The 10,964-nt window shown below is 52.6% G+C and overlaps 1 protein-coding gene across 3 annotated transcripts; it reads right to left on the bottom strand.

Moving 5' to 3' along the window:
• Positions 1 to 5,125: 5,125 nt before the first annotated feature.
• ABHD11 (abhydrolase domain containing 11) lies at positions 5,126 to 7,634 on the bottom strand. 3 transcript variants are annotated; one of them, XM_011371518.2, is made up of 6 exons: positions 7,338 to 7,628; positions 7,048 to 7,183; positions 6,222 to 6,395; positions 5,882 to 6,052; positions 5,613 to 5,794; positions 5,126 to 5,413 (listed from the first exon to the last, which is right to left on the bottom strand). In XM_011371518.2, the coding sequence occupies exons 1-6, from the start codon at positions 7,460 to 7,462 to the stop codon at positions 5,281 to 5,283; spliced, it is 921 nt and encodes a 306-aa protein (XP_011369820.1). In that variant the 5' UTR covers positions 7,463 to 7,628; the 3' UTR covers positions 5,126 to 5,280. The 3 variants fall into 3 exon arrangements, with proteins under 3 accessions (XP_011369820.1, XP_011369821.1, XP_023393285.1); XM_011371519.2 differs by lacking the exon at positions 5,882 to 6,052 and having other exon boundaries at positions 7,338 to 7,634; XM_023537517.1 differs by lacking the exon at positions 7,048 to 7,183 and having other exon boundaries at positions 7,338 to 7,627.
• Between the last annotated feature and the right edge of the window lie 3,330 nt (positions 7,635 to 10,964).

The following is a 10,964-nucleotide window of genomic DNA, read 5'->3' as shown; positions in this document are numbered from 1 at the left end:
GTGTGTGTGTGTTTCTGTCTGTCTGATTGTCTGTCTGTCTGTGGAAGAATAAAACTAAGACTGAAGGGGGAAGTGTAATGCTTCCTCACAGGTGAGGGATGGGCAGAGATGGAGGAGCCAGAAACATGGCATAGGCTAAACTAGAAACTGTTGTACAAGATGCCATGGGACCCCAGAGAAGCCAACTACTCCTTGAGATCAGGGACCATTTCATAGAGGTGGGGCATATGAATTTGGGTGTAAAAGATGATGGCTAGGTGGAGAATAGTACTTGGTGCTATTACAGCACTTTTCCTGTGTGGCTATAGTCTGTGTTGGGTGTCTGTCCCCTCATTTGATGGGGACATCTGAAGAGAAGGAACCAGGTCATGTTCTCATTGATTCCCCAAGCCTGGCACAGAAAGTGTGTTTGTGAAGTAATAAACACCAGCACCCTAGAATGAGCAGTGTTCCTATAAAGGAACACTGCGGGAGAGGCCAGCCCTTTGGGTTTTCATCCCACAGGCTGGGAGGCTGGATCAGCCTCTCGCTCACTGAATCCCTGATGTTGGCAACTGCTGCCACCTGCTGGGCAAGACCAGTGTTGCCTCCTGGTAGCCGTTGTAGCTGAGGCATCTGTGTATTTGGAATGAGAGTTGCCGCTTGTCCTCCAGAACCCCTCAGGCTGGTGAGAGAAACACCTTGACAGTGACAAGACGATGATAGGAAGTACAGGGCTTTGGGGATCTGGAGGCAGCTTGTGTAGGATTCAGGAACAGGATTGTCCTCGGGGCAGAATCATGGCGGGTGCAGAGCAGGAAGGGGCAGCTGACCCAGTCTCCATGGCTGGGGGAGTATGTGTTTGTGTGTGTTTGTGTGTATGTGGGAGGGTTGTTGGCTTTGCTGTCGTTGTTTTTCTGCTGCTTTTAGGCAGGCTTACTCCCTCTTCTCCTCTCCTGGGAAGTCTGGTCCTGACCCATTATTATACAAAGTGCTGGCCATTGTGTGCGGTGCCTCATCTAACTTTTGCTGTGACCCTATCAGGGTGGCCCTCCAGTAGTCCTCTTCACAGGTGAGGATGAAGAGGTTCAGGGAGGTGAACACCACAAGTTCATAAGGTCTGGGTGACTTAGTTTGTAAGCCACCCAGCCCTGTACATCCCAGCTGTTTTGACCACAAAGCCCAGCCTCCTGCCCAGCTGGTAGCTCTCCTTCTCCCTTCTGGCCTCCTCCATCCCAGCCCAACACCAGCCTGTAACCATCTTCTCTGAGGCCTGGTCTCAGCCATCTTGGGAGCTGGGAAGGAGAGAGATGTGGGCAGCTGGGAATGAGTCCCTGCTGCTCGGTGTGTGATATTTGAGGAATGGCTTTGTGATGGAATTCACTACGCAATGGAGCGGGGTGGGAAGGTAGCCCTGCAGAAGCCGGGCCCAGGTGAGGAGGGCATCTAAGTCAGTGGGAGCCTGGTTGTTTTGGGAGATTAGCTATATAGAAGGGGACTGACCAAATTATTAAGTATATTGAAGATAATTGGAGAAATGGGGTAAAATATGGAAAAGAGAAAGCTAGGATGAACTCTGTGCTGCTGGACTGGAATTTAAGCTCTAAATGTAAACTTTTTCCACATATGTATTAGTCAGAGTTCTCCAGAAAACCAGAACCAGTGGAATATATAGAAAGATTTATTACGAGAAATTGGCTCATGGATTATGGAACCTGAGAAGTCCCACAATTTGCTCTCTGCAAACTGCAGACTTAGAGTCAGTGGTGTAGGTCCAGTCTGAGTCCAAAGGCCTGAGACCCAGGGACACCGATGATGTAAGTTCAAGGGCAGGAGAAGACCGGTATCTCAGCTCAAGCAGTTAGGAAGGGAAAGACAATTCAACCTTTCCCTTGTCTTTTAGTTCTATTCAGCCCCTCGATTGATCGGATGATGCCCACCCACACTGAGGAGGGCCATCTGCTCTACTCAGTCCACCAAGTCAAATGCTAATCTCATCATCACAGACACACCCAGAAATAATGTTTAACCAGAAATAATTTTTAACCAGTCAAGTTGACACATAAAATTAACCATTGCACGGATAAATAAACATAGATGTAAATGTGTGTTTATGTGCTCCCACTGATCCCTGGACAAATGTGTGTCTACTGAGTGGACCTGGGAGTAGAGTTTACCCTAATTGCAACGAGAACACATACACCCAGTTGTGGGTTTCTAAATATTATTCTCTACCAAAAAAAGAACCAGGTATTCTTCCATAAATGGCTCATTCTAGGGCTGGCACAGGGAAAGACAAGACGATCCTGAAATATCTTGTTGAGCCAGAAAGAAAGACAGAGTTCAAAGAATGATGGCACTATCAAAACAGCAAGAGGTCAGCAAGGGGCACCCATTGACAAAACTGGGACAGTTTGAGCATTGGAATAAATTATAGGAATGGATCATGATGCATTGAATAAAATAGGAAACCACAATCCATTCTGATATAAATACATAAATGGCAGTGAAGAGAAAGTTCTTTACAATAGAATGCCAGCAAATAAATGTTTTGACCATTGCAGCAATATTTAATTTGGGCAAAAAACATTAATGGATGCTGAAACCTATGAGTGAAAGTGGGATAAAAAAAAGAAGTTTCAACGTCTCAAAGTACATTTCTTCCCCAAGACTTATTAATCGTGATCAAGTGATCGATATAAATACCACTAGTCATGGTTCCAAATGATATTGGATATGAGAATCCATCATTTCTGTGATAGTTCCTCCCAAAATATGTTCAATCGCTAGGAAGGAGTGAACAAACAAAAACTGAAGGATGGTCTACAAAATATCTTCCCTGTAATCTTCAAAAATGTCAAGGTCATGAAATGCAAAGGCTGCAAATTGTTCTGGATTGAGGGAGACTAAGGAGATGTGACAACTGGGTACATTGCTTGATACCACATTAGATTTTTTTTAACCATAAAAGGATATTTTATTGGACACTGAAGAGCAGTTTGAAATTGTTTACAAAGTTAAAAGAAATTTCTACCAAGAGTGTTAGCCCTTCTCCTGGCTGACTCCTGCCAGCCCGTAGGATTCATTTTAGAGAAGCTCCTGCAGAACTTTGACTGACTAGGAATGAAGGGACTTCTTTGTGCTCCCACTGATCCCTGGACCCCAACATCCTTTTTCTGATTATATCTATGCTTCACCCCTGCTAGCTCTGGAGGTCCCTGAGAGCAGGGGTCCCATCTGGATTATGGCACAGAACAGCTTCTCGAAATACTGAATCTCTACAAAGGGGTATATTTGGGGGGACATCTCAACCTCACCTCTTCATCTGGTGTTCAACTAAAGAAATTGTTGTGACCAGCTTTTAGAGATGCACTTGGCTGAGTGGGATTCACAGGCAACCAGGGGTTTCATGGAGGGGTCTCAGATGTATTTTGGGCCTAATCTCTAAGACGTAACCAGGCTGAAGAGGCCTCTCAAAGGAGAAAATTCTCTTACACATTTGATGTCACTGATATGCTCAATGATTACGTTGAAAGAAGTGTGGGACACAGAAACCCACCCCCACCCCAGAGCACAGCAGACCCACCATGCTGAAGGATCAGAATGGTGGAAGTATCAGAGGGATGAGCAATATAGCGAGGGAGGATGGACATTTGAGATGTTAGGAGAAATTTTCCAGGAATAAACTTTCTTTCTGTTTTCTGTTTCTGTTTTCTGGATGGGGTACCTCATCCAGGCAAGCCCCAGATTACTGTTCCCTCCTCTGAGGTTATAGTTTTAAGTGTGGATAATGCCATTCAAGGTACCAAGATGCCAACGCTTCAGGTTGGTGGAGTTGAGGCACCTCTCCGCATTGCAGCAGCCCTTGCTCTGTCCCTCATTTTTCTCCTGATGTGGGTAGAGCGCCTCCTTGGGGTGAGGAACACAGGAGCCTCTCTGGGCTCAGCTGGAGGGAGGGTTCCAGGATCTAGGAGGGGAGGCAGGGGCCTGGCCACCTGCCCCGGGCGGAGCCTGACAGGGAGTGCCTTGCCAGGAGGAGGGCAAAGGGCTGTGTCCTCCAACTGCCCCACCCGGCTGACAAGAGTCCCTGTCACCAGGCCACCCTTTCTGACTGGGGCCCTTGTGGGGTAAGTGTCTTTCTGAACCCACCTTGTCTCTTTTCTGGGCATGGGTGAGAACTCCTTTCCTCTTTGGGGGATCCAACACTCTGTCCCCTCTGCTTATCCTTATGTTAGGTAGGGGTGACACCTGCCACCCCTTCAGCATGGCACAGGTCTCCCTGCGCCACCATCAGAAGCACATGAGACTAGGGCACTGGGGGGCAGGTATGGAATGTCTCAGACCCTTCCCTTCTTGATATCAGCATGAGGACCAGGGCCAGGACAGAAGGGCCCAGAGTGGGGTACCTCATCCAGGCAAGCCCCAGATTACTGTTCCCTCCTCTGTCATACTACAACAGAGCCCGGAATCCCAAGTGGCTGGAGCACTGGGGGACACCCAGGCAGAGCACTCGCTGGACCAAGTCCTCCAGGAGCGGGATGAAGCCATTGCCAAGTGAGAGGCAGCTGCTTGTGGAGGTTGCGGGGGAGGGGGTGACTCACCCTCAGGACTCTGTCCTGCTAGAGGAGGGGAGGGGGGAGTCAGGCATTCCTGGAAGAAAAGCCACATAAACACCCACTCGGTCACGAGGCAGGTAGCGTGGCCACACTTGCCTACCCCCAGGGCCCAGCGTCGGATCTGCAGGGCCCAGACCTCAGGCTGTTCTCCCTGTTACCTGCAGGAAACGGGCAGTGGAGGCTGAGCTGGACACATGCAAAGCCAAATTACGAGCTGTGGAGGCCCAGCTGCTAGAAGTCCTGGAGGAGAAACTGAGACTGAGGCAGGAGGTGGAGGCCTGGGAGGTAGGGTGGGAATGCCAGGGGGTCTGGGAGGCACAGGGAGATGAGCCCAGGGTCTGCCCCTTAACCTGCTCTCCTGCCCTCAGGAGGACATGCAGCAGCTGGTGAGGCAGCAGGTCGAGAGTCAGCTGCAGAGAGAGTCCAGGGGCACTTTGAGAACCCCTGTGGAACCTGAAGCAGCCAGAGTCCATTGGGTACAATTCTCCCTGGGTCGGTGGGGGCGCTGGCGGTGAGAGAGCTCAGCCCAGGACCTTGAGAGCAGTCTTTATTCATTAAAGCTTGAGATATGACCACCATTATACCCTCATGCCCTCTAAGTGCCTGCCCGAGTCCTTCTGTATAGAAACGTGGAGCAGGCCACAGAGCCTGGGGTTTCAAACATGCCCTCTTTGGCTAGCAACTCTCACACCAGAAAGTCTCGAATGGCAGCCATGAACTCCTGTGGGTGGCTGGCGTGGATCCAGTGGCCAGAGTTAGGCACCGTCTGCATCTGGGCCTGAGGGAAGAGTCTCCTAATCTCAGGGTAGTGGCTGGGACTGGAGATATAGGGAGGAAAAAAAGACAATTAAAGGCAGAGCAGGGACAGATGGAGAACCACATGAGCCTACATGCCCCATGGGGTTGCTGAGCTCTTAAGAGCCCCCTGACCACATCCAAGCCCTCCCTGAGGCAAGCTCCCCAGGCTTATGCCTGGGTAAGTAAGGCATACTCCACCTACTACTCAGCTTGGCTTACTGTACGTATTTAGAGTGTTCACCACAGAGGAAGAGGGTTGGCCCAGGGAAGGGTTCTTGTTGTGGTGGGAAGGCTAAAATCTTGTCCAAATGCTTGGCCATGGTATCCAGGTTCAGCCTCCACACCAAGCGCCCGTCTGCCTCCACCAGGTTGGTGAGCATGAGCTTCCGCATGTTAATGTCCTGTTTGGAGAGCTTCCTGTGAGGCCTGGGGCCACCACTCTTACTTTGACAGGTCCCAACATGCACTTGGGGGCTTGGGGGCATCACCTGGACAACACGGCTGAGCTGTTCATCAGCCAGTTTACGGGCATGGGAGAGGGGCACCTTGTCTGGGATGTCTATGGCTCTCATGGCTGCTATGTAGGTATGAATGTTCGGGTCGGACGTGAATTCCACGGGGCTCATGTCCTCGACAATCAGACGTTCCACCAGCTCTGGCTGTGGGAGAGAACCAGAATGGGGACCAGTCTTAGGGCAGGCACAGTGGCTGCAGGCATAGTTCCCAGATCCTGAACTTGGCCATCCAAAGCTCCTTTGAGTCCCAAGTTGCCTGCTGGGCACTCAGAGTCTATACTGGATGGAAGGAAGCTGGATAGGGATGACTCACCCTCTGTAGTGCCAGCAGCATGGCTGTCTTTCCTCCCATGCTGTGGCCAATTAGGACACAGGGCACGAGGCCTAGCTGGGGCAGGAAGTCCTGTAGGTCCTGACTCATGGCCTCATAGCTCATGTCTGGGCTGTGGAAGCTGTCACCATGGTTCCGAGCATCTACTGTCAGCACCTGGGGAATGGGGTAAGGGGAGACAACACTGGCATCAAAATTCCAGGTGTAGACGGCCAAAGGCCTGGAAAGCCTGAAAGTAGGGGGTGGAGAGCCTGGGGAGAGATTCTGAAAGAAGGGGAGAGGGCCCGGTTCCCAGACGAAAAACCTGGGGTCGCTATGACACAGAGGAGAAGGCCTTAGGAGTGTGACCATATCTCTGAGAGTCTGGCCTGGCTGGGTGGCAACCCCAGAAAAAGAAGATGCCAAGAATTTCCAACAGATGAAGCACAGAAGGATGGGCTGCCGTAATAGGTGGGAAGCCCCAGCATCCCTGGTGAACAACAGAGGCTGGCCCCTTTGGCAGAGAGGGTGTTGGCACTTAGGCATTGTACAGCCAAGAGTAGCTCAGTGTGGGGCATGCAGATGGAAATGGACTGAATAGATGGAAGCCCAAGGGAATGAATGGGGTCCATCTAGGGCCTGGGTCTGCCCTGCGGGCTCCATCCTTAGAAGGTCAATCTCTCCTTTCATCTCTGCTCAGACAGACCTGTCACTGCTCAGCGGAGACCCAGCAGTGAGGGCAGAGAAGCTGGCATGGCTTCGTCCTCATTCCTGGTCCCGCCCGCAAGGCCCCTCCTCCTGCGGGACCCCTCCTCTCCCGGAAGCTTACCCTCCGGCCTGTGTGCTGGGCCAGGGCCTTGGCGACGGAGTTGAAGTTGTTTTTGCTACCTAAGAAACCATGAAGAAAGACGAGGGCCGGACGGACTGCGTCCCCGTCCAGAAGCTTGTAGGAAAGCCGCACCGGTCTGGCGGGAGGAGCAAGGATGGGGGAAAGATTCTGAGCTGGCTGGAGAATGGGTACCGGGGTGTAAGCAGCCAAGCGCAGGAGGTGGGGCAATCGGGGTCGGGCCAGAGGGGAAGAATTAAAGGACAGCCTCCCATCGGGTCCCCTTGACTGACCTTGGATCGGCGCCGCCTTGACCGCTGCTGCTGCTGCTGTGTGCGACAGGCACCGTGGAGAAGCTAGTTCTGGAGAGGCCGAGCCCCCTCTGGGGAAGCCTCCAGGTACGGGCCCAGCAGAGCATAACTGGAAACTGCTACCCAGCGCTCACCTCGCGTGTAAGTCCTGTACCTATGCTCCGCCTGCCGCCTTTGCTCAGAACCCTGCTCAGTTCTGACTGGTACCCCGCTCTCTCCCCCCGCCCCCTACAGCAGAGTTCCCCACCTTTGCTCCTGTTTCCACACATAATCCCCCCAAACGGTCCTCGCGCCAGCTCCGCCCCTTACGCCTGTACGTTACCCCGTAGGCACCGCGCCTTCCGCCAGGAAGTGGCCCTGGCTACGCCCTGCCTCCGCCCCTGCGAAGCTCCGCCCATCCTGTTCCGCTCGGAATACTTGCTGCCAGTCTGGGAATCCGGTTCCAGCCGCGCGGGATAACTTGGCTTTTGGCGTGAGCTCTGGGCAGCCGCGGGGCAGGTCTCCGGCAAGCCAAAGAGGCCCTCTTTGCTCTGGCCTGTGCCTGCAGCCACACCTGGTCTTCCCTTCTGCCCTCACGCACTACCTTAGGTGGGTGCCATAGTTTGTGCCGCGGACGGGGGCAGCCGAGAGGCGTGCTCAGTGCTCCACAGTCAGGCGCCCAGACGGGCCAGACGGAGCACCTCTTACCCATCCAGAAGTCATGGACTCTGAAAAGAGCTGGGAGGGACTCTAGAGGGTATCTTCGGCCATCCGCTATCCCCACCCTTTAAAGATAGGGAAACTGAGGCAAACCAGAACCTCTGCTGTGCCATTCATGATGCGAGTCAAGATGGGAGGCCAGGGTTAAACCCTGGCAAGGTGTTTGTACTGGTGGGGGCATTTAAGCTGAAATGGCTCAGATCTACTCCCCGCCTCCCACCCCTCTAATTTACCAGTGGAGAAATGAACAGTCCTCCCACCATTAGAAATCAATACATCCTGCAGAGAAATAGCCTTCCTTTGGAACCCTGACCTGCTACCATCTTCTCTCCCCACTCTGTGGTCGTGGTGGCTGAGGTGGTATGGTCTGAGGTCTCAGAGGGCTTCCGCTGCAATCCATCCTTCAGCAGTTGCAAGAGTAGCTACTCTTTCTGTAGCAGCGGTTCCCCCCACCCCCAACCCCAGCGGCAGACCTGTGGTCCTTTTGGGAACCTGGCCACACAGCAGGAGGTAAGCTGTGGGCAAGCAAGAGAAGCTTCATCTGTATTTGCGGCTGCTCCTAAGTGCTAATATCACCGCCTCGGCTCCACCTCAGATCATCAGGCATTAGATTCTCATGGGAGTACCTGTCCCTGGTGCCCAAAAGGTTTGGGACTGCTGTTCTACAGCATTCTGCTCAGAAACCTTCAGGGACTCGCCATCCCTAAAGTTGAGAGTTAAAATTTCATCACCAAGTCTCAAGCCTCCACCAGTCTGATCCTACCTATGTTTTCATCCATGCTCCCCAATCTCTTACTTCCCAAAGAGGCACCCTGAGAACTATACTACACATTACCCTTTAGGTCTTCACCCCCAACCTCCACCCCTCTGCTGAGATGCTGTGTCTGCCTTCCAGATAGACAGTTGCCTGAGTTCAGGATAACTGCTACCTCCTCCTCGAGACTTCCCAGATTTCTCCAGTTGAAACTAATCTCTTTTACCCCATGTTCTCAAAGCATTTGTTGGAGTCTACTATACAGTATTATAGAACTGACCTTCTCTGCGTTCACCACAGGCTGGGGGCTCCTGGAGGACCAGAGCCATGTTTTGCTCATCCAGAGCAAAGTGCAATTGTAGTTTTATTGAATGATCGTGGGGAGATTTAGGGCACTAGCTGAGGCTTAGGTGAAGGTTCAGCTGGGGACCTGCTCTGTACCCCGTCCAGGAGATGACACCTGGGCTAGTGTGGGTTGTACTGGCCTTTCTCTTGCTCTTTAGGGCAGGCGGATGGAGTCAGCACCAGTGGAGGCATCCTAACTCTAAGGCCCAATAAATGCCTTTGCCTGATAAAACGGCCCCCATCTTGAGTCAGCCTGGGGACTGGCAGGTATTTCGTTCTAATATTAGGAAGGCTTTGAGGTCACTGGGGACTCTGCACATGCCAGGTGGTGTGATCATTCGTTGCCAGAATAGTCTTTAGGGGAGCGATGAGAACATCCTAGCCCTGGATTGGGGCTGGTCCAAGGCCTGGGAGGGGTCTTTGAAGAGAAGAGTGGATCAAGCAAAGTGTTTTTCTAGAGTTGGTGGAAGTAAGGGAAAGGGGTTCACATAATGTTGGTGATTCAGGAAGGTAGTATTTCAAACTGTCCCCCACTTTCTCTTCAGGCTACTGTCTAGCCCCATAACCCAAGCCTGGCCCAGGACCCTTAACACCAGATCCCCAGATCCAGGGGCAGAAGCAACCTTGAGACATTCCTGAGTCCTGGGCTCCAGCCTTGTCATGTAGCTGGTTAGGGCAGGGTCAACAAGCAAAAAAAAAAAAAAAAAAAAAAAAAAACAACCGTGGGCTTGAGGTTTCCACTTGTTGCTACCAGGGAAGGACTTTGGTGATGTCGTGTTTGGGAGGAGTCAGCTGGGGCTGCCCACTCCTCCCCAGCTCATTAGGAACTCGCTGTTGGTCGGTGAGGGTCTCCCTTTTGGGGGCTGTCAAACCGCTGGAGAGGAGGCCTTCAGAACCTCTGATATGCTGAGGTGATGTCGGGGGAAAGGAACGGGTGCAGAACAAGAACTCGCTACCTCCGGGAGGAGGTCGAGTCTACACTTCTGAGTCCCTGTTCCCAGTGGTCACAATCCCCCTGTGAAGTGGAAGGGTGTACTCATCCTCATTTTACTGCTGTGAAAATGGTGATGCGGGGATGAAGTAACCCAGCTCCCAATCACTCAGCTGGAGAGTGGCCCAGCCCGAATTCCTTCCCGAGCTGTGTGACTCCTGGTGCAGTGTTCCGCCCTTAGGGCCGGAGACGGCCAGCCTAAGGGGTGCGGCCTGCGGCGGCTGGGACACTGCACCCTGGTGGCAGCGGCGTTGAATGGGTTAAGGCGGGGAGGAGGCGGCTGTCCTGTAACCGCACCAGGACCTGTATCGGTCACGTGGGCAGGGTTTCACCTGCCCCGCTGAGCAGGGACAATCAGGCAGCTTGTTCCGAGGTTGGTCGCCATGGTGACAGCAGTGCGCCTGGAGAGGTCATCAGGGCAAATTCCTGCCCCCCAGCCGGGTGTGGCAGGGGTGTTAGTCATACTGGGGCGAGCTGGGGCTCCCAGAAAGACCCCTCGAGGTTTCTCACGGGCCTGTCCCCAAGGGACCCCTAAATGACTGCCACTCTGCCTCCTCCCATCTCATTCCCACTCCCCGCGACCGCCCCCGCCCATAGCTCCGTTTCTCTCCTCACAGATTTTGAACCTGAGTTTATTAAGATGCCAGGATTTTCACATACATTATCTTGTTTAATCCTCACAGCAGCCTTTCTCTCGTGGGAGTGGTAATTCCCCTGTGCCTCCCGGAGATTCACTGAGTACTTTGAGAACATTTGTCCTTCCTTCAACAATTCACAGACACTTTTGGAACCTCTCTACTACGTGCCTTTCTAGACACAG

The sequence above is a fragment of the Pteropus vampyrus genome, unplaced genomic scaffold, assembly GCF_000151845.1.
Source record: "Pteropus vampyrus isolate Shadow unplaced genomic scaffold, Pvam_2.0 Scaffold193, whole genome shotgun sequence".
Lineage (NCBI taxonomy): Eukaryota > Metazoa > Chordata > Mammalia > Chiroptera > Pteropodidae > Pteropus > Pteropus vampyrus.
Note: the sequence above shows the minus strand (reverse complement) of the source record. Positions and strands in the feature narration are given on the sequence as shown.

Bases quoted from the DNA above. Each gene is read 5' to 3' on its own strand.
- ABHD11 (XM_011371518.2), bottom strand. From the start codon at position 7,462: ATGCTCTGCTGGGCCCGTACCTGGAGGCTTCCCCAGAGGGGGCTCGGC. The intron at 6,396-7,047 runs GTAAGCTTCCGG...CCCATTCCCCAG, and splicing joins CCCAGCACACAGGCCGGAGG to GTGCTGACAGTAGATGCTCG. The intron at 6,053-6,221 runs GTGAGTCATCCC...TCTCTCCCACAG, and splicing joins TGCTGCTGGCACTACAGAGG to CCAGAGCTGGTGGAACGTCT.